We start from the raw sequence: 23572 nt of genomic DNA on the forward strand, positions 1-23572 counted from the left end.
GTTGGAGTCACACACCATTTGTACATTCAGGGAATGAAATTGTTTTCGGTTGCGGTACTGGGCCTCCATGGCATGTGGCACGACCAATTCAACATGGGTGCAGTCGATGGTATGCCGGCAAGTGCATGGAATCCCACTTATGTGTTGGTTATTTCCTGCTCCGAGCGTGGTAGGGAGATGTAGTCGTCTGCGTGCTGCAGGAGGGCATCGAGCACTTGGAATAGTGTCCGTGAGAACAGTGGCTGAGAAATGCCATGCAACTGTCCGACTGTGTGCTGGTAGGTGCCTGTGGCCAGGAAGTGGAGTACAGACACCACCTTCAGTAGGGGTGGGATGGCGGTTGGGCTATCTATCATGCTGACAAGGTCAGCCTGTGTCATGTCCACAATGGCGGCTATGGTGTCCCGGTCCAGACGGTAGAGGGTGTGGATCTGCTCATCAGTGAGGTTGAACGGATGTGCTCGGAGGCGTGGGATTGCGGGCTGCCTGCGTGGTGGTAGTGGCTGTGCTGCTGGGCCTTGCTGGCCCTGCCTTGGCCTCCTCCTCCTCCTGCGTCTCCTCCGTGCGGCTGGTTGTAGTTGTTGTTCGTCTTCTTCTTGGAGTCGGAGCACTTGCAGTGCTATCAGGTCCCCCAGGGCCAACATCGCGAGTCCTGCCGGTAGCATTTCGCTGTGGTTGTGGGAGGAGACTGGGTGTGCAATTTATGTGTTTCCAGGCTGTATGGCCTCCACCTGTGGTGATTCATTCCACCTGTGCAAACTGCTCTCCCCTTTGGCCGAGCACGTCCCGCGCACTACGCTGCAATTCGGGGAATGGTATCTTGCTATTGCAATCATGTATTTTTACCCGATGGGCGTGTAAGATTGGTTGATATGTTAATTCTGCTGTGGTCCCATTGTTTCCCATACTATCTGTGCAGTCGCGAACGGACTTGTGAAGGGTCAGTGGAACGTAGTACTCGAGTAACGGTGGGCCCTCATGCATCACTGTACCGAGTTGCAACGACGGGCGGGGCGTCCCATTTGTGGGTGAAGGCAGTTGCCATTTTCACACACAGCCGCACTCGATGGAATAATTAGTGATTTCAAACGGCCACAGATGCCTTCTCGACGTGATGTTGCAAATGAGGAATTCGAAGGGCGGCGCTTTCGGTTTCCAGCTAGCGGCGAGGAGATGCCCACAGGTCTGACTGCAAATATAACGTTCTATTGTTCTATGTCCTTGAGACAGGGCCCATGGCGAGGGAGCAATGATTGATATGAATAGTTTGGGATGCGCAATAGCTACGTGGGCGATGAGGCCGGCCATTCCCAAATACATGTTACTTCACAACACTGGATTTACGGGCTGGGGCACTGTGGATTTAGCAGGCCTGCATTACGCACAGACTCAATGGACGTTTCTAATGTCATGTGAGTAATTATTCAGGCGTTTTGATCCCGGGATGAGGGAATGACGAATGGATGCATGGGCAGGTGATTTGATGCAGAGTTTGCCATGTACAGGGCTTCTTGGGATCTATCCGCCTCCCCTACGCTATGTGATGCAGGGCTGCCATAGTGGGACCATCGTCTATCTGGCCTTGTTGAGCCCTCCCTGTCTCGACGCGCCCTCAGACACTTGTGTCCATGCACGTTAACATTCCCCTCTGATGGATTCTGTTATGGCAGACGCATGCACAGGTACACTCGTTTGTGATGGTGTTTACACCTCGATATAGGGAGTTATAAGTCGCAAGTGGTTTTGGGGTGGTGATGATCCTTTGGAGTGGGCTAGCATGCATATGGCTGTGGATTTCGTGTGCTCATTGAAGTGAGTTGTTCGTATGTGGTTCTGATGGCCATTCTGTTCTTGTTCTTTTCTTTTGGTTGACAGGTATCTCCTCCCCTTTTGCCACTGCCATCTGTATGCCACTCCTGCAGATGGATTTTACTCCCAACACCTGCTGCTTCGTGTTAATCGGTGGAGCAGCATTACGATCTTATGGGACGATCGCCAGTGGCCCACATGCCCTTACGCAGTACTGGTGGCTCGGAGCAACATTTCGGCCTTTCAGCTGGACTAGTGCCTCCACATTGGGACGGCCCTGCGGTTGTGTGCGCTTCCATGTAGCCTTTTCGTACGTGAATGTGGCTCTGTGTACCATGCTGGAACAGGGCGTCACACAAGTGGTGGATGGTCATTTCTTGCGGATGCAGCCCTCAATGGTGGAATGTGTTTTTGAGTTCGTGGCCTGATGGCTGTATGGGCTTGGTGATTTAGTTGTGCATTAAATTTCTGATCGGATTTGGCCCGTGTAGCGTTTTTCTTTGCAAGTGATGTGGCATGTGCCTATTTGTGGGGCGATGTATTGTGAGGAGATCTGCATTGGGTTCCTGCTTCGGGGTTTAGTTGCGTGGTACTGTACTGGGCGCGTTTGCCTACTGAGCCCGTGAGGTCAGGGATGGGGGCTGCCAATGTGACAGTTTGAATGTTGTCATGCTCAGGGGCGGGGGATTGGGTTTTGTGTAACAGATGCCGGTCAGCCAGGTGGACTGGTGGAATGATGTGTTTTCGGATTGTTGCTGGGCACAGGTGCCTGTGTTTGCGTGCGTTTCTTGGTGGGGGACTGTGGTCATGTCCATTGGGATGGCTTCTGTATTCGTGCCATCTGTGCCCTGCAGTTCCCATTGGCACCTCTTGTGTTGCTTTTGTTCGTTGGCATGCATGGGTGCTTTGTACTTTTCAATGGTTGCATTGTGACTTCTTTGCACCTACAGGGAGTTGTACTTTGTGGGCAGGGAGCGGTGTACAGGCACTCAGTGGGGCCGTTTACGGTTGATTCGCGATGCCGTACTTCTCACCATGGCGGAATGGTCCATTCCGCCATGCCTGATGGCGTTAGGTACATGTCCGCTAGGGTCGGAATTGGCGTACCGTTGCACCATGGTGGTGTTTGCGGTTTGGCATGGCGCGCGCGCGTGTGCTTAGTGCAGTTAGCGTTGGCGTTCACTACGGTGTCGCTAATGGCTTCGTACTTTGCGGTGACGGGTCATAGTCGCACCGAGCGCTATTCGATGGCGGTATTGCATTTCCGCCATCGTTTTCCCATTTCCGCCAGGGTCGTAATGAGGGCCATAGAAAGAAAGAGAGACACAGCAAGGGAGAGACAATGCAGAGAAAGGGTGTTTTTTTTGGGTGGGCGGGGGTTAGAGAGCATTAGGTTGGTGTATGATACAATGGAACTCCTATATTTTTCCCACTTAATTATTCCAGCAATATCTGTCTTTATGGACAGGTGAATTACAGCTTAAAAGCAACACCACAATAGTCGTCCTTACTTTATTGAGAAAGCAAGAGATTGCCGGTTGAATGGATATATGTGCGAGGCCTCACTATAGGCGAAGCCATCAGACTTTGCAGCGCACACCCCTCTTTATTGTTGTGCAGGTGATCATAACAACTATGAGGCTATAAGTATTTTTCATGGTTGGCTGAACACTCGATTCAAAAAGCATCTTTAATTTCACAGTGCATTCTCCCACATTTAGCATGCTTCGAACGGTGTTATTGATCACGGCTGTCATTATGTATTCATGGAGAGATAGCGATTGATGGCAGATCAGGACCTTTAGGCCCATGGTGTCTACCTACACACAACCGTATCTCTAAAGTACCTCGGATAAACCTTTAAGAATTGGGAATGTAAAACATGCTGCAGATTTCCTTACAATGCAACATGCATACCAAGGTTACTAAGAGAGGTTTCAGTTGATTTTTACTGACTACATAAAATATATATTTCTGCGTATGTATTGCAGAATCATGGCTCCGCATATCGCCAAAGTAAAATAGAACACAGATACAAAGGTTTACATGTCTCTAAAGCAGAGATAGAAACAAATATAGTCGTAATTGTCTAAGCAAAACATGGAGGTACAATGCTATAAATCAATTTATGGATATAATGCAGCTTTAAATGCGAGTAAAGGGAAGTGTGTGCTAAACTGCACTTGCTGTAGATGACTGTTATGCATTGCAGTTTTGAAGAGATGGGGCCGTTTTTGATTGTAAAGATGTTTATATATATATATTCATTGAAAAAACTTTGTATTTCAGTGATGTCACCATTGACATTTATGATGTCATCTTTGATGTCCTGTGTCTTAGTCTTAGCAGTGCACGGTGGTGGCATGAGTTATGGTTGCTTAGCTTACCATAACTGGTGAATTTCTGGGGGTTTTCGGTTTTACTTGTAACCATAACGTCCCTTTAATAAAAGTTTTTTCATTGAATTTCATGGGTTTTTATGAGTCCAACTTAACCATAACATCCCCTTAACAAAGTATTTTAATTGAATTTCGAAGTTTTTATTAGTGCAACTTAACCATAACGTCCCTTTAACAAAGTGTTTTCATTGAACTTCATAGATTTTTATGAGTCCAACTTAACAATAACATCCCTTTAACAACTTTTTTTTATTGAATTTCATAGGTTTTCATTAGTCCAACTTAACCATAGTGTCCCTTTAACAAAGGTTTTTCAGTGAATGTCATGGGTTTTTACCAGTGCATGCTATTTTCCTACAACTTACTAATATCATACTTACCCAATATAGCAATATTTGTGTCCAATTTACAAAGTGTCACCTTCTAGAATCATTTTTAACACTTCTATACACTTTTTGCAACTATTTCAACTAGTTTTGCATCCCTAGATGTCTACGAACATCTGCCTTCATTGCAAACTTTCCGGACAGTGCCACATGACCATACGCTGGCGCAAGGCATGTTGAGGTGTCCGAGAACCCGTCCGCACTTCACGATAAGATCTGTGGTTCGTGGATAGTTCAGAACTGCATTTTCTACTGATCTAGGAACTTTCAACTTCAAAATGTCCATTGCACAGCTCCAACACCTATTCCTACTCATTATCCATTAACAATCTAGTACACAGGGCTCATGAATGAAGACCCTAGCGATCAGGATTCAAGGAGTATCATGGGTGAGGAACTCCTAATGCAGGATGCAGCAGCGGGGAAGAAAGCGAGTAGGCTTGGCGTGGAGGTGGGAACGGGAGAAGCAGTGGACCTGGATGCAGCACTGTGTATTTGATTATTGTTTATTCTTGCACTGTAAGTTTGTTTGTATTGGTTGTTTAAAAGTTAATAAAAATGTTTTAAAAAAATACAATCTAGTACACAGTACGTACTTTTAGCAAAACTGCTATTTATTTTAAAATGGCATCAGCTAATGCCATCCCTCCTCCCCAAGAGCCACAACCACTGCTGTAATCAAGGAGCATGATAAACTCTGCCCCCTACCTTAGAAATAACACACATGCAACATTTTCCACTGTCCACCTACCCCTCCATATTAGTGTTTGGTGCCTCTTCCCTCATTTCCCTCCCCACCATTTGTTCTTAGCTCTCCTGCCAAAAAAACAAAAATACATCCAAAAACAACAAAAGGAACGTTACTTTAGGAACCACCTTTCACAGTTAAAAAATAGAACTAAAAAACAAAAACTCCATCTACTTTATATTTCTCAATAAAGTACATAGACTCAATAAGATTTACCAACATCTCCGTTTGCATTTTGTGTTATGCTAATGGGAATATTGTGGCGTTCATCCTCCGTTCCAGGGACTGGAACGGTGGATACCAGCCCGGCAGCCCAAGTTATCAGCACAAGCGAAACAAGAGTGGATAACGAGGCCTGTTGACCATTATCCCCCCATTCCAGCCCCTGTAATGGGGGATGAAGGCCATTAGCACCTTAGGTTTCCAAAGCGGGAACCCAGGGTGCTAAAAAAAGGATTTTTCTTCCTATACCGGGACGCCTCTGTTGTTCCGGTGTAGGATGAAAAATCCTTTTCCAAGATGGCCACCATGGAAAGGGAAGGCGGGGTTCCAAACAGAGACCCTCTTCGATTTCAATGGCAGCCTGCAGAAGGCAAAAAGAGAACTCTATGACCATATTACTATGAGCACATTTTTCTTCCTTTTCTGATCTATCGCAATTTCGAATAACTTTACCACAAAGACAGTCCCAGGTGGACATGGCCACTTTAACCCCATGTTTTGTCCCTCATGGTCATAGGCAGTTAGCAGATTGTCCGGATCATGACCTTATTCCATGATTCGGACAATCTGGCCACTGCACATGGCCACAGGCTACACCTCAGTCACGGTATATCACTATTTTTTGTACCTACATTATGACACTTGTCAAAAAATAAATCACAGGCACATTTGCAAAACCATGCTTTCAGGTCCTTCTCAAAGCTCCTTACACAAGTTTGCTGGAAATCCACCCATCTTTTATTTCTTCAAAAGTGTCAAATGATGCACATACAATCGTCAGATAACCTAGCCCCCACTTGACAAAATCCATTCAGACTTTACGAAAACATTTATATCTAGATCTATAATCTTTTAGCAAACCTTTGTGTAGATTTGTCAAATGGCACCACATTTAGAAGCCTTTACAATATTTTGGGATCCCCCTCTAATTCTGCCCCCTCTTGATAAAATCCCACCAAACTTTGGAAAAACATTTATATTAATATGTATTATCAGTTTGCCAAATTAAGTATAGATCCGTCAAATTGCACCTCATTTATAAGCCTTTACATTATTTTGGGACCCCCCTCTAATTTTGCCCCCTCGTGACAGAATCCCACCAAACTTTGCAAACTCATTTGGGATCAGGTAAGGAATATTATTGCAAAATTACATGCAGTTCCATTAAGTGGCGCCAAAGCTATAAGCCATCTAAGAACTGCTTTTCACCAAACCAGTAATGCAGAGGTGTCTGCGAACTTTCACAGGACTGTTTGCGAACATTTGGACTGTTCGCGGAATTTCACTGTGAAAAACATCCTGTTTTTTGCTTCTTGTGGCCATATTCCATCCTATCCTCATCACCCCTCAACCCTCCAGAGATTATTTGATAAGTTTGACAAGTGCAATATTTTGTTTTTTAATATGTTTTACCGCGATGTCCGCGGACACCGGCCAATGTCTATGAATCCAAGATGGTGGGTGTTTCCAAAAATCTGACGCACCTCACACTTCACGCCAACCAATCAGTGAACACGTTGTGTGTCCCGGACATGACGCAAGTCTATTAGCCAATAGGTGTCCTGTCCACGGAGCGAACAGGGAAGTGTGTCCGCGGAGCGGGCATAGATATCACTAATTTTTTGGCCTTACGTTTCGGTCATTTAAAAAAAAATCTACTGGTTGGATTTACACCAAATTAACAAAAGCATGCTTTTGGGACCAAGCCGCCGCCCCTGCCGCTTATTTGTGAAAATCCGTCCAGCGGTTTGGGCTGTAGGCGTGAGCAAAGTTTTTTCCCATAAAAATGAAATTTAGGGAGCCCCCTATAACTTTACCCCCCCTTGACCAAACCTCACCAAACTTAGCAAAAACATTCAGATTGTGCCATATACTTTCCTTGCTAAATCTGGTGAGGATTCGTCCAGGGGGAGCAAAGTTATAAGCCGCCCAAGCAGTGCTCTTCCTATGGGTTTAGCAACTTAACCATAACTGCATGGCCCCTACTGTAATAGATTTTAACTGAAAAACTTATGGTTATACTGCACTAATAAAAAACTATGAAATTCAATGAAAAAATGTTGTTAAAAGAACTTTGTGGTTATATGTATAACTGATAAACCCTAGAAATTCTCCATTTATGGTAAGCTAAGCAACCATAACTTGCACTGCCATTGTGCACTGCTAAGACTAACACCCAGGACATCAAAGATATCTGGGCCACTTGTTTTTGTTCACTGACATATCTAAACCATGTGGTTTTGTTCACCGACAGTCAGAATATTAATATTCAAAAGGTGCTAAATATCAACAAGTTGCCCAAATTATGGTTGATTAGCTAAAAATGTTGCTTCTGTTGTGTCTGTGGGAAAACCACACATTTTGGACCCCCCATATAAAACTTTGCCCACCCCCCTGCTCAAAACCTCACCAATCTTCACGGATCAATCTGAAAAACATTTTTTGCAAAGTTTTGTAAAGATTTGTCAAGGGCGGGCAAAGTTATAAGTCACCCAAAACATGCTCTTCCTATGGGTTGAACAATTTAACCATAACTTATAACCATAAGCTACCGCAGGCCCAGTAATTCACTGAAAAGCTTTGTTAAAGCAACATTATGGTTAAGTTTCACTAATAAAAACCTATGTAATTCAGTGAATAAACGTTGTTAAAGGGACGTTGTGGTTACAAGTAAAACCAAAAAAAACTGAAATTCCAAATTATGGTAAGCTAAGCAACCATAACGTGCGCCACCACCGGGCAGTGCTAAAACACACACTCAAGACATCAAAGATGACATCACAAATGTGTTAAACATGAAATATTAGAGACTTCAGCTCCACCAGGCAATCCAAGGGGTAGGGGAATCACTTTTTGCTATTCACACCTGGAATGAGACAGAGGGCAATGTCCACTGTTATGAGGGATGAGGGCAACATGATCTGAGTGCAAATCACACAAAAGTGCTTTTCTTCCCAAATGTGAAGCCACATTTTGAAGGAACCTGGCCTTGCCTTGCAATGCGTACAACAAGTGTGCAACAATCATCATCAGCCCAGCCTGACTAGCCACTAATGTATTTCTTAGTTTGTACTCCTATCAATTGACTTTGCACACTAATATATCAATGTACGAACTTGTAAATGCATTTCTCAGCTGTACCTCCTTGTAACTAACTCCCTGGAAGCAACAGCGCCTCAATGCCCTTGGGCTTATACAAATTTAATTAATAAATACAAATAAATAAATGCATATTGGTGATCAGCTGGGCTCATGAGCTTGCCTTCACCAGGCTATACCACATGCAGGAGGTGATCAAACAACTGCAAATAGAAGTGGTGAAGATGGTAAGGGCCCAATTTATAGAAGAAGCAGTTGTGCCAGCATTCAGAAAAGCAGGTGCCAGACAGGAGAACATTCTGTGACTTCTGAGGAGGTTGTGTCCACACATCGATAGCTGCCCGGCATCAGGGCAGAATTGAAAGAGGTGTGGGTAGGCCAATCACTTTACTAAAACATGTTGGGTGCCCAGGCCAATGCACACCACAAACAAAACCACCATGTTTCCAGGACCATAGCAGGCAGGCCAGAGTAGCTGCAGTAACCAAAGGGAATATGGTGCTGAGCCTGGGACCTGACAACAATGAAGACATTGAAGATGTTTTATTTGTGTTTCCCATATGTCAGTGCATCAAAACAAAGAACTGCCAACCATGCTGTAGTTTGATAGTATTATCAAACATGTGGTCGTCCTCAGCAACATTGGCCCATCAATGAGTTTGATGGCAATGGTCCAATTTGACATGAATTAATTCTGCAACATGGCTGGCAGGAACCGCATTATACATTTTCACCAAAGGTGGATCAAGCCCAATTTCCTTAGATGGGGTGTTCCTCACTAGGATGGTTCACAATCGCTGCTCAACTCCAACCACCTTTTATGTAACCCACTGGCAAAGACAAGTTATTAATCCTAGACACTGCTGAAGAAACTGGATTAGTTCTTTTTCCATTCAATGTATATAAAGAGAACATTGAGACACTCCTGGAAGAACACAAAGACCTCTTCAAATGTATTGGGTGTCTCAAGGGTCACAAGGTTAAACTCCATATTGTCTCCCGCAGCTATACTGCAGTGATACAACACCAAAGAATACTCTTTTGCTTAAGATAGACGGTGGAGGTAGAACTGCAGAAGTTTGAAGGTGCAGACACAATTAAAAAGATGGATGTCCCCACACCCTGCTCTACTGAATAGTGCTGGCTGGCCTGCAAACATCAACACCAGCGGAGGTCAGGATTTGCTTCGATATGTGGTGACAAACTGTGCCAAACTCCAAGAATGTTAATATTGCAAACGTATGTGGTTCAACAGTCTTTTCCACAATGAACCGAACATCTGGTCACCCTTAGATGCCATGTTATCAGCAATTGAAACTGACATTTGCATTGTCTATTGATCTGTTCAGGAACAAAAGACTGAGCTTTGGTGTCTCATCGGATGTCACAGTCTTTCAACATGCAATCAGAGGTGTGCTTGTGGGACTCTCAATGGGGCTCAACATCAGAGATGACGCACTTATCTGCTTGTCGTCAGAAAGTGACCATTTGAAACAATTGGTTTCAGTCTTCCAGAATCCCAAACAGCATGGTCTCACAATATAATAGTAGAACTGCAAGTTCCTACAGTAAAAGTGGGAATTCTTCAGATTCCAAGAAGAAGGACCCTCACTGGTCCCTTACAATATTGAGGTTACTGAGGCGGCCATCTCACCATTGTCGCCATCCTACATACAAAGGTTCCTCAAATGGTGAATTTTTTGCTCAAATATTCCTAGCCTAGCCACTCTCACAATCCCACTAAGAGCACTTATAATGAATTATCACAAGGGGGCGTGAGGCCCAAAACAACAGGTGTCCTATGAAGAGATCAAATGCGCACTATTTGCAGAAACAACCACAGCATTCTTTGATGCATTAAGACACTCGGAGACCATGGTAAAGGTTAGCCCGGTGGGCTTAGGGGTACTGCAAGTCCAACTGGACCACTTCAGCGCAAGGTGGCCTATAGCCTACACCAGTAAGCCTTCGATACCCAAGGAGCAACGCTATTTAGAGGTACAGTGAAAAGCGCTAGCAGTCCTGCAGGGATATGACTATTACCAGTTGTATATTTTTGACCACAATAATTGTCATAACTGATCAGAAGCCACTTCCTTCCATAATGCTAGGATGCACTCCTGGACTGCTAATACAAACAGAATCTTTGCTTGTTCAGCTGCAGGTTTACGGGTCACCGTTCCATTTAAAGACAGAGCACAACAGCTTGCAGATTATCTGTCGCAACACCCACAATCCAAGACTCCCCAGAACAAAGACATTGACAGAAAACTAAGGAGCTCATAAATATGCTCACATAGCCCCTGATGCCCACTTCCATTTCCGTGCAAGGGAAAGTGGTGGCCACATTAACGTAAGAAGTAATGGAGGGAGTCACCAAATAACTACACACTAATCAATGGCGTAATTTAATTGTGGCACAGACTCACACAACAGTGGTGTTGCAGGCATTCCTACAGGGCCTCTGGAGAGTTTTAACTGAATGAGCAGTGGGCTCAGAAGGGGTTCTACTGTGAGGGCCCTGACTGGTCATTCCACAAGAACCCATCCCATGAGTAATCCACACTCGGGACATGCGGTGCCAGCAAGACCAGAGCCAGACTAGAGGAATATGTCTTGTGTCCGGACGTCGAAAAGGAGGTGGACATGCTTGTCGCCAGCTGCAGATGGTGCCAGGTGGTGGTTGGCCAGTACAACCACTCCCCCTCCTTGTTGAGTCTCCTCATAGGGCCCACACCCTGTATCAAGCTCTGAATATTGATTTTGGATCAGTGCACCATAGCCAGAATTTTCTAGTCATGCTTGAAGAATTTTCCAGGTATCTTAAAGTCAGGCTTGTGTCATCCACAATGGCAGAACTGAAGGTTCTACGTTAAAATCATGCTGACGAAAACCATGCTGCAATACACGCCTAGGCTCAAAGCGATGTATCATGAAAACACAGAATTGCCGAATGCACACAACTCCAGGACGTTGTGCCCATTACTTTCTCCCAATCGCAAAAATGTAAAACATATTGAATTATGCATGTCAACACTTGTTCAGGTACACTGCACCTTATAAATGCTCAATAAATAAATAAAATAAATACAATCTTTACAGTTTTCATGCCCGTGGTCACTCTGTGTTCTTAATCTCATTGAAGAATACTCACTCGTATACGCAAGCAAGTGGGCAGGCAGGAACTCAATGTATGTCATTCTGACGTACATCCGAAACAAACACAACCACGGATATCCGCCATGCAAGTTTGTACAACTCGGAAATAGCGAGGAAAAGAGCCACCAAATCCATTATACTGAATATGGGGAGCGAGGAACACCCCCACAAACCGCATTAGGTCTAAGATGATTTATCGTTTTCATTTGTGATAAATGCACCTTGAAAGCACATTTGGCATTTTCTTTTTGCTATTTTGGGGGATTACCCAATTTAAGATACATATGCTGGAAGAACGGTTTCAAGGCCATGGTCTAGTAGAGTCCATATGCTTTGACAAGGGGCGAAATTTCCAGAGCAAGGAATTTGATGCATGTGTACGTTTTTGTGGAGTAGACCCAACATATTCCCTGTGTTGGGCCTGGCCCAGTGGAGATGTTGAATGTTATATGAGAACTTTAAATAAAGCATTCAGAGATTCTCTCAGGGGAAGGGCTTTGGAAGAGAAAGGTTTGATCTATCCCCTCGATCATGAATCCAGACAGGTAGCTGAGATCAGCTTAGAATCGACCAAGCAAGTACAAGACCACCAAAACGAAAGCAGCAGAAGAGGTCTTGGACACGCCCTCTTTGAGGTACTTTTTCTTATTCAATTCACTCAGTACAAGCTTCGCCTCCCTCAAAAAACCTACTCCATGGACAGTGCCCCAGAACTGCATTTGGCTACACAGGATCCAAAACCACCATAAAGAGGATGAACCAGATATTCCAAAAGAAAACCTTCAAGGTACCCGGAGGCTGTTAAGGTGAGAGGAGGACACCTGATGGCTGGCAAGGTCAGGAAGATAGAAAGGAACCACAGTCTGAGATGGAGCTTACACCATCAACACTAGGACAGCCTCTCCAATGCCCCCAGCAGGAGTGTCGAAGAGGACTGGTCAACATTAGAGACAGTATAATGGTTCAATAAAGTAATATATTTTCATGCTATGTTTCATTAAAATGTATTGCGGGTTAAGAAGGATCTCATGATACCAGATGCTCAATGAGGGATATCCTATGATGGAAGGAGAAGATATGTGTGGAGAAGTTAAGAGGTCTCACCCTTACGAGCAAGAGGCCAGTATACCCACACTATCTGTGTGAGCATCACACTTCTTAGGTCATCCCATGGTGGTGCCCCTGTATCAGTGAATCACAACAGCAACATCAGATCATCAAGCCAGACAACATACTGACGGAAATGACACCGTGAAAATAATACATTGCAAACTTGCATTCTTCATTCAGAGGTCATTAATATATAGAAAAGAAATGGCAATTGAGAAAGGCAGGAAAAAAGAAAAAAGGCAATCACAGAAAAAAGAAAATTGAGGCCAAGGACGCACAAGTGAAAAGCTTATAACCATGTTCCTAAGAATAACTTAATGATGCTGTGTAATCATCACTGATAGCATCATTTTAGCATGCCCCCATCAAATCAGGAGATGCTAATCCAGTCCTGTTCTTTTATTTGCATTCTGGTTTTATAATACATTTTTATTGATTGCAAGCTCTCAAAAGAAAATAAATAAAAAACAGGACTGTATTGTATCTCATGAAAGGAATGAGAAATGTTGTGTTCATGTGTAACATACCAAAATTCAGATAGTGTGGTAATGACAACTTTTTGAAAGCAGCATTGTGATATAGGGGTGTGAAACCAAAACATAAGACAAGGGAGTATAGAAACGATTATCTCAACAAAACATATCTGCTGTCAACAAACAACAACATCACATCACTCTCGATAACTATTGTGAGAAACCTGAAATGTGTCTCCCTATCTAGTCCCTGGCGATCTGTCAACCTGGTGGCCAGGAAACAGCCATCGCTTTTGGATGTAGTTCCTGGGGGTGTGGACCAGTGCGGGAGGATCACCTGGATGGGGCGGTCATTGGGGAGTGGGAGTGGGACATCGATGGGTGAGATGGGTTATCCCCCTTCTTTGTACACCTTTTCCCTATTAAATAGGATATTCCAAACGCTGCACCCCCACTTTTCTGACAGGAACACTTTCGTACAACACGAAATACAACGGGCTAACACCAGAGCCATTTGCCCAACATGCTCCAATACAAGGGTCAGGCAAAGTCAGGCAATTGACCAGAATCACACACACCTGATGGCCCTTTCCCTTCCCCACTGGGATAAAAGGTAGCGCACAACAGCACAGGACGAGCAAGGCAGACCGCATGATATGAGAGCTAACTCAGCCCAGCAGTCCAAACAGAGGAGAAGGACGGCGTGATACGAGAGGATACCAAGGGGAGAAATGACCTTGCCCTTATCGACAGAGACCTGTGAATCCTCAAGGGAAGGAATTGTAAGACTGTGAGCCAGCATGTGTTGCAGCAGTTGTCTACAGTAGCCTGGCGCTGCCTCCACTGACAGCCAAGCCAAGCCAGGGAGAGATGAATGGCCCAATGGTACCGGCCTTGACTCCACAGACAAGAAAGCAGAACAGTTCATCACAGCCGGCGAGTCGAGGGGAGATTGATAAAGAAACCGAACTGTGTTGAAGGAAAATAGTAATTGGCCAATTGAACTTTGAATAAACAAAGAACTATTATTATAAGAAAAGGGGAAAGCCAGCATAGCAGAATCAAACACGTGGGTATTTACTTGAGAAACTCTAGGTGATTATCCTGCTATTGAACTACAGTTACCTGAAGCCCTCATGAGAAAGGTGAGAAGAGGGGTCAAAGTGGTCATACAGCAGTCTTGTAAAATCCTCTGTACAGTTGAAAGTCTTTGACCGTCGGATGATTGTGAAGTGAATGGAAACAAATCACACATGTTTAAAAGGCCTCGCGATTGCAAGAGTTTGCAAAAAAAGTTAAACAGCTTGTTGACAGGAGTGAACCTGGCAGAGGGATGTCCTCAGTAAAATGTTTGAAAAGACATTACAATGTTGCTAGTCCGGAAACAACGGTACTGGTAAACTTGCCGGTACTGTTGTTTCCGGACCGGCAAACTACGAGTTCTGCAAGCGGGGTGCCTTTCAGCCTGCAAGGTCTGACCTGGCAGGCTGAACGGCACCCGCTCACAGACCTTGACGGATGCACCGGCACCATTGATAAATGGTGCCGGTGCATCCATCCTCCCCATTCCCATTGAGTCCAATGGGACTCAAATGGGAATTGGGAGTAATATTTTCTGGCGCCTGGGAATGGGCAATTACAGGGTCCACCGGTGCTGCAAGGACCTGGTAATGGCCCATTCCCGGGCACCAGAAAATACATGAACGGTATTTACCAGCACGGCTACCGCCAACCTCGTAATGACCCCCATTGTGATTCACAAATGAAAGAAAAGCCATTGTGAACCCGAAGGAGGGAGGCTGACGACTGAAAGGGGGGCGAGCCCTAAGGTGGGAGATCTGGGGTGAAAAGTCACCACCCAAAGTTCATTGAGAAAGGAACTGTTGAAGTGATTTGTCAAATACGACTTGTGAGTGGTCTGCGGCCAGAAGAGGGGGAGCTAGGGGTGAAACATGTCACCAAATACAAAAGTGAAACAGAACTTTTTGTTTGTTTGTATAAAATATCAGGCCCTCAAAGGCAAGAGACTTAACCATCGAAGAACCTGATAGCTGTAATGGATTTGTTAGCTCTTGTCCTGTGCTTAAAACGTGGGGAAGGGAGACCCCTGGCAATCACATCCTGACTTATTATTTGTGTACACTTGTTTCTTTATTGAAACCCTTATCTCACACTCTTTCTATAATTAGTTGTAAGGAATTGGCAATTTACAGTTTAAACACCCTTGAACTATGATCACTTGTGTCTGTCTTTACGGTTGCCACCATGAGTTCCTTACACACCACATAAGAAATCAATTGAATCCCAGCCACAGACTTACTGGTAGGACAACATGGTGGCACTCATAATAAGCAGTCGCACTCCTGTGAACACGATGAGCATCAATGAGTTCAATTAAAATGACAGACCACAGCTGAAACCATCCAACAGCCAACCCTACCCATCTGGCCTGGCTATGGCAATCTGCAGGGGACCACGTCAAGGGAATACACAGATAAAGAATATTTAGATACATGCGTGGGCCCCATGTCTAAGAATGAACATGGCTCAAATAACCTGTTCTGTGGGATGTTTGCCACCCAGAAGGGTTTACAACCATGTTTTAGCTCATTTTACCTTTCATAGACGACACATAGTCATTTGCACAGCAGTCCAACCCACAAGGAAAGTGCAGAACCAACATACTGCACATTCTTCTCTGAACAAGAGTACCATCAGCAACCCCAGACAACCAAGACTCTTACCACACAGTGAATAAGTGGTCCACGTCTGGATAACCCCGTAGTCACTTTGGGTTAAACCTACCTATGAGATGTGTAAAATCAACATCTAACCGTCCTCGGTATCTGAAATCCGGGTCCATCCCACTGCAGTGCAGGACTATTTGTGACGTGCATTCTTCAATGATCTTGTAATACTGTGGTCTGGAAAACACAGAGGAAAGATACATGAGTTCACGCTGACCAAATAATGGCAAACAATGCATTTTATGTAGGTGAGTCCATAGTTGTTTTTTTTTAAGACATCCCTGTTTGTCAAGAAAAATCACACCAATAGCATTCCCAGTAGTAAACATAGTTGCAAAAAAACGAATCCTTAATAAAACCAGGGAATAAATATTAGTGAAGAGCAAACACATACATCTGTCGTTGCACCTAAACACCTCCCAAGCTCCCCATCCAGTAACTTGTATGTTATTTATGGGGAATGACACAAACTATTCAGGAATAGAGAATGAACACCTCATTTTAAAATAATTGATTTTATTTTATGTGTGAATGCTATTCTTATCAGGAAGACCTGTTTTGCTAGCTTCCCCTGTCTAAGTAGAAATTGACTGAGGAGCACACTGAATGACCCAAGTCCAGCTCCTCCAATGTATTGGTTCAAGGAATCATCTCTTATTCTATTAACTTTCATTGGGCCTGATCATGAGTTGGGTGTATCCCAGCTGGGATACCACCCAACTTTATTTGCGATAGCACCCACCGTCCAGCAGAATTACCGCCGGATCACGGTTTGGCCGCTAACTGTTGGTCCCCATGTCCCATTGGGTCCATTGGTCCCAATGGGGAATTTTCGGCACAATTACTGCGCAGTAATACTGTTGGTGATAATTACGTCGGAAATTGCCATTTTCCCGGCATGTTTTCCCCCAGCTCAGAGCTCGGGTTAAACACGACAGACTCGAAATTGGGCATATCCTTAAATGTGGCAGTAACACATTTACCGCTACATTTAAGGGCTACCACCCCAACTTGTGATCAGGCCAATTTGTCTTTAATCCCCACTCCCACACACACATATATTGGACTACATGAATCTAGCACTTTACCTAAACAGGCCGGATTCTTACATTCTAGCACACAATAACACACCTAAAACCAAGAACTATGTAGTTGTCAATTCACATTCTTCACTATTCAAAAATACTGGGTTTAAAGGTGGCTGCATTGGCAGATATTAATTTGTTCATCTCTTTCAGAAATTCCCTCAGAAAAGCTGTGCTCACCTTATTACAAACTAACCTTCTAGTATCAGTGTAATCAAGAGCTGAGAATATCGTCCCTCTTGTACACAACCATCATTAAAAGGGATTTCAGCATTTTCAATATTTCTCTGATATAACTATATAATCAATATACGGAAAAAAAAATACCCTGCCTTGATGACCTGCGGCAAAGTATTCATATACAAAATGCACTATCCATTGATGGCAGTCTCTTACAAAGGAGATGCATAGATCTCTGATCAAATGAACAACTATAAACAAATTATAGGTAATCCGACCCCGTCTGAAACAAAAGATACAAACAAAAAACATTAACCTCTTGCAATTTCATGTATACAAGAATAAATACCCAAAATGTTGTCCTTGTACAAGATCATGGTATTATCAATGAAAAACTAAGAAACCGCACCTGGAAACCGTTTTACAGTAAAATGTGTCTAAATTAGAGTTGGGAATCCCAATGTGAATAAATTGAAAACACAACCCTTCTATGCTGCAAAGCTTTGGCTGCTTATGCAAAAGCCCCATGCTACTAGCAGCAATGAAATCCTGGCTTGATCATAGGAGGCATTGCATCTTTTTTTTTTCTCTTTTGTGTTTATATTATTGAATACATGTTTAGCATATAGAATCCAAATATTAAAAATGGTATCTAATAATAAAAACACACTATTTCAATGTGGCTGAAACAATCAAATGAGGGACAAAACTCAGTGAAAAATAAAATCAATATAAATTAAATGTGTCCACGCAAAAAACGTACTAGATGCAAACATGGCAAAATGACAAACTAAAGCACTTGGGTAAGAAGAAGGAATAAAATGCAGAGATGTTTGAAAACCTTGGACAATTCTCACAATAGCATAACGTATAACGCAAGCACATTAGAGAGAAAAATTGGGCATTACATGTATTTCAAGCAAATCGGTATGGCACCACATTGCTTAGCATATCCCCTTTCTCAAACATAACGTTTTCCATAGATGCCAATTTCTACTCGTATTAATTGAAGTGAAATTTGAGCATTTTGATAAGAAATGCTCTAGTTAAGCAAAACTAGAGTGAGTGGAGCAATCCATTTCCGGTTGATTTACAATGGCCCTCATTACAACTCAGGCGTTAACCCTTAATGCCTGATTACAATTGTCCCTTTGCGGGTTGGTATTTAACGCCTGCTTTTAGCAGGCGTTAAAAATCCAACCCGCAAAGGGACTTTGGAGCTAATTACGGCACCGTAATTTACGGTGCCGTAATTAGCGCCTTCCCCATTCCCATTATGCCCTATGGGGGCAAAAATGGGAATGGGCAAGGGCAAATGGTGAATGGGGAATTACCGCCCCACTCACCTTGGAATGGGGCGGTAATACCGCCATCCACCATGGCGGAATTGTAACCTTAGCGGCATGGACCATGGTGCTAATAGGGCCAATATCTCATGTGTATCAATAAGCAGAATGTGAAGCAGGTGGTTGGTGAGGAAGACATCCTGGGGGATATAGGCGAGGGACATCACAGAATGACAATACATTGCATATGCTATATCTGAACATATTAATATTCATACTGTTTATGTTTTTAAAGATTTGTGCTTGGATGAGGAGGCTGAAATTGGGGTGTTGGGGTGGTAATGCTCATGCTGAAGTCCGATGCCACATCTCTGATGTAACACTTGTGGACAGTTTTGGAGGACCCTCTTGTGGCTATTATGACAAATCTGTAAATGTCACTTCTCCCCAAGCCGAGCCCCTTCCTATGAGCGCATGGCGGTGAGGCTGCTCCTGATAGTCCCTCTGGAGTTGGTACACAGCAGGAGGATCTCATGGGGAGAGACCCCCCCCTCTGTGGTCAAGGAAAACCATTTAGGGAGAATGTGGTATGACACCCTTCACCTAGCACCATATACATCCTCCTATCATATGAACCACACTTCTATATCACCTACCTCTATGTATGTCTGTAAGACTGCATTTCAAACATTCATTGAAACAAGGAAGAGTAAGGATGAACTAACAAGGACTTCCTTGATATGTACTAGGATGGGGAGGAGGTGAGGAGCACTGAAGAGCATTTTGACAAACATGAAATAGCAATAGTTGTCAGTGACCCTTCTGAATTAAGACAAAGGAAGGACTTCATCAGTTGTCAATCCCTCCCTGGAGGAACAGAGAAGGAGACAGCAGGAGGAAGAGGCTGATGAACAGAACGTGGAGAGAGCGACGTTCACACATGGTCCTACAGTGACTGACCGGGCAAGAAGCAGGCAGAGCAGAGGTCCAGGTGAGTGCAGAAGCCTGACAGCACAGTCGAAGGAAGATGTGCTGCCTGCAAGGGACCAACAGCTGCAGAGCTGCCGGAGCACGCCAGAGAGCTAGTGAAGCCACGCAAGACCTGAACACAGAGACACGATCCAGACACTGACCAGGAGACGCTGGGCCCAACCCTAAACATACAATGGTTATCGGAATGGTTGGTAGGAGCACAGAATGGTTGCAGAGGCAACAGGAGGGGAAGCAATGAAAGGTTTCCCAGTACAGGGGAAAGTCCCCATAGTATATCAAAGGACAGTAATAATCACATGGAAGGAAGCATAGAGAACAGTGTCTGGGACCCTCATCCAAAAAGGAAGATCATCACCAGCCATCTTCATTGTGGCAATGCTTGGCAAAGGAATACGCCAGAGGAAAATCAAAGGAAAAAAACACGGGTCTGGGACCCGTACCCACAAAAGAAACACAGCATAATTCATCTTCTTCATGGAAGTACCTGGCAGGAGAGTGAACCAGGTCTGCCATACTGAAACCTGAGGAAAGCTTGAATCTGGGACCCACCTCTCCAACGGGAGAATCACATAAGACATCTTCTTCGTGACAGTACCAGGCAGGAGATTGAACCAGGTCTGCCATACAGAAACCAGGGGAAAGCTCAGGTCTGGAACTCACAACTCAAAAGGGAGAATCGCATAAGACATCCTCTTCATGGCAGTAACTGGCAGGAGATTGAGCCAGGTCCGCCATACAAAACCCTGTAAGAGGATTCAATTCAGCACTACAGCTAAGTTAACGCCTAGTCTAGAATACTGAATGAAAACCCTTATTGATATATCTTTAGGTCCAGTTCATGCGTTCTGGATGACTACCCCTATGTAACACCCCTCTGTTGGAATCCTCCTGACCCCACTGAGCCAAGAAGTAGTTCTGTTTTGCAAGTTAAAAGGTTTATTTGATAATTTAAAATATATATATATATATCACACTTTATAATAAATTAATAATTGACTAGCACACTTAATCTGATATGATAAAGATTAATAACGGAGAATCTGGCACTAACACGCTTCTCTAGAGTCAATAAGGAGTTGACATGAAATGGATAAGGTAGCACACTGGTAAATAGGTACAGAAGTATAATGTGGTAGAGAATGCTTTATAAGGTTCAAGGAAATGCAAGGTTGAATGAATGAAATGCAGTATAGAAAACAACTTGATATGATTTCAGCAAAACAATGTAATCACTTTTCTCTGGCAATCCCCTCCCCCCCTTGATGCAAGGCAAGGAAATGGAAGGAAAACACACAGTTCTCAGAAATGCAATCAAATGTGATTCAGTTCACCCCAGCAAGCTTACACGACAGAAGTTTAAAACACAGGCAAATGCTTTGATATGTGCTAGCAATGGATGAGAAATATGCTGGAAATGCTTTTTAATTCCCTTTCAGAGGTTCAGGGTGAGTGGTATCTAGTTAATATTAGTCCAGGCTCACACTAGCAATGAGGCAGGGATAGTTAGCAGGTTAAACGAATTTCTGGCAAATGGAAGCAAGCAGCAGCAGTTTTTACATGTGAAGAAATTGCAAATCGCGGTAAAATTCGCGGATGCGTGTTCCGCGATTGCGGTAAAACTATAAGGGGTAGGAATGCGGTTCTTGGTGCGATTCAAAGCTACGATTCTAAGCTATCAGAGGAAAGTTACTGCAAGTCTCTAGCCCAAACGGTCACGGAGATATGAGCGATTTAATAAAGGTCGTTTTTGGGATTGCAAATTTCAAAAGCTCAAAATGACAAGTGCAGCTTGCAACTAGAAATGACAGGTGACAGTTTTGGATCTATCAGGCAGTTCTACTTAGGTTAAATAGATTGAATTATATTATTTTAACTAGAGATTGGTTCTGCACAGTTTTCTAGGTACTCACACTATATTCTTGAGTGAAATGGGCCTCATCACGGATCTGGTCAGGGTTTTAAATTCGCCTCTGGTCTGGCCTCTGCAATTCACAGTGATCTGGGTCAGCTCTCTCTGCTGGTCTGGGTCTCTCTGGGTACAGCACTGCTTTCTCTCTGGTCTGGTCTCTTAGTTCTGGATAGATTGAAGTCTCTAGTTTGGCTCTCTGGAGGTTGATGGAGGTAAGTATGGATTTTTCCGGCAGAGCGTCCCGCTGCAGATGGATTTGGAAGGTCCCTATCTGTCCTGTCTGTCTGCTTTTATGTGTTTAGAATGTGGGTGTGTTCTAGCATCACTGACCCTACCTCTCTCTCAGCTTCTAATTGGTCAAACTTCCATTTATCATTTGATTGGGGAATGAACTGTGAGTCAGAGTGATGTCATTTTACAGCCTGCAGAAAGTCCACTCCTCCTGTCAACTTACACACAAATCTAGATTTGAAACAAATACATATTTGCAGAGGTACATATTGTTTTAAAATCATATGCACCCATCATGCATTACAGGAGGTATACCCTGTTCAAACTCTGCTCTTCCTGGGAGCTTGCATTCACAAATGGCAACTTCTAGCACTTTTTAATGTGCTAAACAACATTGGATCTTCATTAAATTTTATACAACTGTTCCTCACATATCTACCCACATACCAATGCATTTTCGTTTGTCTAGCTGAAACAGGGAGTCTGTAATATTAATAAACAATGGGGTTTTGCCCCAGAACATCACACAAATTCGAGTTTAGTCTTGAATTAAAGGTACATTTTTTAAATTAAAGCTCTCAAAGTTATACATTTCTGTCATTTGATTACAAAGAGTTATCAGTGTTTTTGTAAAATATATATTTTCCTTTTAATTCAGTCCTCAGAGTGTTGAGGTCCGCCTCCAAGACTTGGGTGGGTCAGTCCTCTGGGCAGGCAGGGCTTTGTTGACAGCAAACATTTCAGAATTAACATATTCCTTTCAGAGGAAAGGGGCCATTGTGTGGTCTCTGGGAAGCTCCCAGCCAGTCTGCCTTCTATCAATCAAGAGGTCATGTGAGATTCTAACTCCTGGTGTGAAGCTCTTGAGGTGAGAGGGTTTCCCAGGCTTCAGGCCTCTGGGAACAGCATGTGGCTAATTTTTAATTAAAATGCAGCCTTTGAAGTCAGCTAAGTCAAATCCCTTTGTCAGCTACTGCACTCAGTTCTCCTGTCAGAGTTTAGACCGCCAGCTCCCCCTTGAGGATTTTGTTGGTACTGCATGCAATTTTGGGATTTTCTTGGATTAATGCATTCTAAACCGGAATGGTTCTTACATGGTAGTAAATCCTTGCTTAACATTGTTTTGATGGGGCTCCTTACAGTAAAATGGTTATGTGGAACCCCACAAAAGGGTTGAATCTTTAAAGTGGTCCAATGAGTCACGATTTCAGCAACTTTTTGACATCAGTAAAAGTGGATTTTGTTAACAAAGACCTTTCTTTACCCTGGTGGGTGGCAAGTTAGGTAACCATTTTGGTGTGCGCACAACTGCGCAGCTTTCCTGGATTTCGGCGCACATGTGGGTTTTCCGCCATCTTGAATTTCCTAAGCCCACAGCACCAAATGTTGTAGCAGGGTAGCTTAAACGTGGGTCAGGACACCCTACAAGCCCCCCCACGTGACTGCACTTTGAGTTTGGGTCGATGGGGAGTCGCGTGCCCAAGGGTTTTGACCCACGCACCGGTCTGTCCGCATAATCTTCTTCCTCTTCTGTAGATGGCACAGTTCAGCATCTTCTTCTCCATCCGGTCAGATCGATCAGTTCTCCTCGCCGGTCCTGATGGGAAGATTGGGCGGTACCCCGGGCCCGTTGTGTCTTTGCTCCCGGTCTCCGGATCGTCCTTCTTGGTCATCCTTCATGGTTTCATCTCTCCTAGGATGATAAAGGAAGAGCGGCAATATCTACTCATAGACGA

The 23572-nt window shown here is 43.9% G+C and overlaps 1 protein-coding gene across 4 annotated transcripts in view; it reads right to left on the reverse strand.

The window, feature by feature from the left end:
- The window catches only part of DIAPH2 (diaphanous related formin 2), a 5141990-nt gene that overhangs the window by 3362469 nt on the left and 1755949 nt on the right, over positions 1 to 23572 (reverse strand). For all 4 annotated transcript variants that reach the window (XM_069612994.1, XM_069612992.1, XM_069612991.1 and 1 more), the window contains one exon: positions 16211 to 16329. In XM_069612994.1, the coding sequence (XP_069469095.1) occupies positions 16211 to 16329 (119 nt within the window). The remainder of the gene's footprint in view (positions 1 to 16210; positions 16330 to 23572) is intronic.

Source organism: Ambystoma mexicanum, chromosome 5p, assembly GCF_040938575.1.
Source record: "Ambystoma mexicanum isolate Mex_15411 chromosome 5p, UKY_AmexF1_1, whole genome shotgun sequence".
NCBI classification, from domain to species: Eukaryota; Metazoa; Chordata; class Amphibia; order Caudata; family Ambystomatidae; genus Ambystoma; species Ambystoma mexicanum.